Source organism: Glycine soja, chromosome 19, assembly GCF_004193775.1.
Source record: "Glycine soja cultivar W05 chromosome 19, ASM419377v2, whole genome shotgun sequence".
In the NCBI taxonomy this organism is placed as follows: Eukaryota; Viridiplantae; Streptophyta; class Magnoliopsida; order Fabales; family Fabaceae; genus Glycine; species Glycine soja.
In genome coordinates, this window is record NC_041020.1 from 7,789,891 (window position 1) to 7,794,842 (window position 4,952).

General features: G+C 32.1%; 1 protein-coding gene across 1 annotated transcript; it reads right to left on the minus strand.

Moving 5' to 3' along the window:
• Positions 1 to 1,193: 1,193 nt before the first annotated feature.
• LOC114398556 (F-box/kelch-repeat protein At3g23880-like) lies at positions 1,194 to 2,351 on the minus strand. Its single transcript, XM_028360741.1, has one exon. It carries the CDS (start codon positions 2,349 to 2,351, stop codon positions 1,194 to 1,196), a length of 1,158 nt encoding a protein of 385 aa, XP_028216542.1.
• Positions 2,352 to 4,952: the final 2,601 nt, after the last annotated feature.

The following is a 4,952-nucleotide window of genomic DNA, read 5'->3' on the forward strand; positions in this document are numbered from 1 at the left end:
TTCTATCTAATAAAATGGAGTTAACTTTTAATGTGCTTCTCCTTCTGGAAAGAAAAGAAAATTGCTCAGTGGAATGTGATCATCACAAAATCATCTATGTTTGTGTTGCCTTGTGACTCCAAAATTTGGTTTAAACAAGCTAGTTGTGTTATGCCATATTAGCTCATAATATTGTGCATTTGAAAAGGGAATAAGGTTACTTCGAAGTTGAAAATACAGAGTTTGTTTCTTGGTAGACAAATGCACTATGCGTTTTTGAAATTAAAGAGATGAGAAAATATATGATAATTAAGTCATTTAAGTGTTCTTACTTGAAATATGACACCTCTCCCTATTTTTTGTTATATAAATAAAATATTTAAAAAGAACATGATGCAGTTTTCTCATCGGTTAGTAAGGATTCATTGAGTGATGACATGTCAGACTAGTAGAGTATCACATCATCGATTAAGTGATAGTTTAGTCGAACAGATTAACAAATGCAATTTTTGTTACTCTATCTTTTCAAACTCGCGAGTTTAGTTTCCCTAATTTTTGATTCAGACATTCATCTCCCACTTAAAAAAAGATCATGATTTTAGTTTCCTCATTTTTTGATTGAGACATTTCGTCCTTCACTTTTAAAAACTTCATAATTTTAGTTCCTATGATCAATTTCAAACGCTAAATGACACATGTCAATTTGTTAGCCATGTGGTAGATTTTTTTGTAATTATTTAGTTGTTGATAAGCTTAATTTGAAAGAAAAAAAATTAAAAAGTACATACTTAACATTTGATTGATATTGGTTATGTGGAATAAACTTGCAAATTTTTTAAAAGAGAAACGAAATGTCTCAATTTAAAAATTAGAGAACTAAAATCATGGATTTGAAAAAATAAGGAAACAAAATTATATTTTAGCCTATTTTTTATGTTTCCAACATAATATTTTCCATAACAAAATTAAGATTCTACTACAAGAGAAAATTATGAGGATTTAAAGGAGATGAGAACAAAGTATGAGCCAGGAAAAGATAATGCAGCCAAAACCAAAGCAAACACACAATTAGCAATAGCCAATAGAACCATCCAGCAAAGTAAGGAACAACCCAAAATATCCACACAATCTGTCATGTGCATACAATAAATGGTAAGATTCTGAAAACACTTACATAATTTAACATAAACTCATATAAGCAAACGTACGGTACCTTAATTTCCATATGGCAAAACCAAGCTTTGAATATAATCATGGGAGGACATTGGCACTTGGTTGTTGAAATCTTGAGTATAGACTATTCTATTATCTTTCTTATTATAGAGAATAAATTTTGAAGATATATAATTTGCCAGCAACAGGACATCACCATTTTCAGAGATGCACAGAAGCTTCAGTATTACACAGGGCAGAGGGGCTTGAAGAAGCTCAAGAGTTACATTCAACAATTGAGTCCAAGAATTTTCAACTCCAAATTCCCTCATTAGCCAAACAACGAAATGGGTTCTCCGGTGAACATGAGAAAGACACAAGCAGCCCTTCAATACCCCAAGTTCAGGGCCACGGGGAACTTCAGAAAGACCATTCGGCATCAGCAAATATTTGAATGTCTCCTTGTTTAGATCATATGAAAAAATTACTAATTGATCGACGGTGACAGTTTCCCATTCATAATCAAAACCCAACTTGCGAATTGCGAACCAGTTAACAGTGCCACTCACAGGTTGTCCACATTTTTCTCCCAAAATGGGGAATGCCGGACAAGTTAAAACCTTTCTCCAATGAGTGTCACCTAAGCTGTGAACTCTCACCTCCCGATTTTGTGACTTAATATTCGAAAGGACTAACACCACCTTGTAAGTGTCACTCCGATCATCATAACCAAACCCACACTTCACTTGATACCACCAAAGTTTATAATTGCATGAGCGAAGACATAAGTGTGGTGAATCTTCAGACATGATCCTTGTGGCCAGGTTACAAAACCAGACCCGGTATTCACTGAATTCACCTCTAGCAACCAAATTAATCAAGCAAACCAACCCATTGCAGGAACCTATAAATAAGTATCTGTTGTCTAGCTGGTGGCAACCATTGTCAACAGTGGATGATGGGTTCTCAAGTAAACTACATATAGAGCATGGGGCGATGCCTGGGAGATCCCTCATATCTTCAAACACAGTATTAATTTGACACCTTAATAGGACGTGGGTGTTTCTAGATGACCTTTCAAGGTTCAATTTGATAAAGTGTGCTTGGAAGATGAGGGAATTCCAAGTCCTAGAAACGCACCTGAAACGCATAAGAGATTTGACGGGAAGCCATGACAAAATTTCTTCTATGAGGTCCTGAGGGAGCTGGGCCATTGCCATCTTAGTTGGGTCACCCAATGTTGTTATTTCAAAACCCTAGCCAGCAAGAAGAACAATACACATACTTTTCAACAAGGACAAGTGAGGATTTTGGACAAGCATGGATAACAAAAAAATTAAACCCAAACCTAGAACACAAGAATGCAAAAAGGAAAATTAACAATAAGAAGCAAAAAAACATAAATGAACTCACGGGATCAAGATTTGATCGTTTTATCTAGAGAAGCCAAACACTGCTTTGACGATGTCGATGACGGAAGGAAATCTGGTTCAGAGAGATTTGGGATTTGGGAAAGAAAAAGAATAATAGAGGAGCGTAATATTTTAATGACTAACATTAGCTTTCATTTGACTGCACTAAGCATTCTAACGTTAGCATTGTCGTGGCAAAGGCTACAGTGGCAAACCATAACAAGTCTCCCATCGTGGAAAATTTAATATGAACCCTAGATTTTCTCAATTTTAAATTGATGGTTCAGAATTTTTTACTTTATTTCAGATTTATAACAAGGATTTAATAGAAGAATTTTGAAAATTTTAGTGACCAAATGCAATGAATTTATTTTTGAAGGACTAAATCCAATAGACAAAAGACAATGTTTGGAGGACTAAAATCACATTTAACCTTGTAATTATTAAGCTGAAAATTAATAAACCTTTGAGATTAAAATATTAAAAATTCAAATTAAAATTTAATATATCATCAAATTTAAAAAAATTAACAAAAACAAACAAATCTATAAAGGTCTTAATTATCATTTCCTAAAATATCTCAATTAATCCATCACCATCATGAATGTCATTGTCACCACCATAACCACTGTTGTAGTCAACACTATAATAATCGCCCCCATCATTTCGATCATCAACCGTCACCACCACCATTGTCTACCGCCATCACCTTCGTCACCGTTGCTGTCACCACCACGACTACCAATGCAACCCCACCATGATTGTCGTTGCCACCACCATTATCATCAATTGTCACTACCATTGCTACTATGATCGTTGTCGTTGTCACTACCGACATCATCGATGATGACGATGATCATGGCGGTGGAGGTGGTCAATATAGCAATGATCATACCAGCAAAGGTGGTGACAATCATGGTGATGGTGATGGCTTAACGCTAATTTAAATATTTTAGGACATGATTTGTTTGACGAATGGTTTAGAGATTTAATGGTTGTATTATTTTTAATTTTGATTTTTAAATATTTTAATCTCAACCACCTATATATATATATATATATATATATATATATATATATATATATATATATATATATATATATATATATATATATATATATGTTACTACCATACAAAATAATTAACTTGGTTTAGTGGTTCTACTTGTTACAAATAGCTATAGGGACCAGGGTTAGAATCAACCCTTGCAAGAAGTAAGGAAAGGAAGATAAGTCATGCAGTTAACCTAGTCTGACCATATGTGTCCCAATTTGGCCCGATCAATCAATGGTTAAACCAGTAACCTAGTTCGGTTGAACTAGTAAGCTAATTTAGTGAACCTAATTAAACCAAAATTAATTATTTTAAAAAATGAAAAATTTAATGAAAATACAAAAAGAAAATATGATGCTCTCAAAAGTTCAATAAAAAACCTAAAATTTGTTTAGTGGTTCAACTTACAACCAAATTATCATAATTAATTACTAAACTTATGAAAATTAATATATTTTTTATATCTTATGTTACTTATACTGATTTGTGTGGTTCAACTACTAATTCATTATGTCGACTAGTGACCCATAAATCCAGGACCTCAACCCTATCAATGATTGATCTGTTTTTAAAACTTGGTTTGTACACTAATGTTGTATTTGGAATTTGGATGGAGAATTTTAACATTCAAAGCAATTAAAATGCATGATATTTGAATTACTTACAATTGAATTTCTTTCATTTTTAAATATTTTGTTCCAACAAAGTAATTTAAATTTCCTGTATTTCAATTTCCTTGTTTAAATAGAGTAGTTCAATTTCCATCAAATGAAAATTTTCACTTTCAAATATTTATTTAATTAAATGTTAAAATCTAATTTTAACTTCACCAAAAATAAAAACAACGACAAAATGTTCACTATGAGGTCTTGAGGGAGTTGGGTTATTGCCATCTTAGTTAGCTCACTCAATGTTGTTATTGCCACACCTCATTTTTTGTAAAATTAATCAAAAGGTTTTTTTTTTAATTACAATTGCGTTTTTATTTAAATAAAAATAAAGGTTTGAATGAATAATAAATATAAGTTTTTAGAATAGTGAGTTTCAGAAAATAAGAGAGGGGTTTATTTATCTATTTATTATTTATTTAATAGGGAGAAAAGACTGTTTTTACAATTAATAAAATAAACAAGAAAAATAGGAATAATAATTAGGTCATTAGATTTCTCAGTATATAAAGATGCTTTTATCACTGAGAGCGGTTTTTTCATTGTTAATTTAGACGTTTGATTGTTAGTTTGTATTGGTCCCCTTTTGATGGTATTTAGGGATTTAAGCAAATTGTTTTAACTACACATTTTAATTACTGTGACAATCCGTGCTTCTAAGAATTTCACAAAGTGCAATGACGTTGA

Bases quoted from the DNA above. Each gene is read 5' to 3' on its own strand.
- LOC114398556 (XM_028360741.1), bottom strand. From the start codon at position 2,351: ATGGCAATGGCCCAGCTCCCTCAGGACCTCATAGAAGAAATTTTGTCA.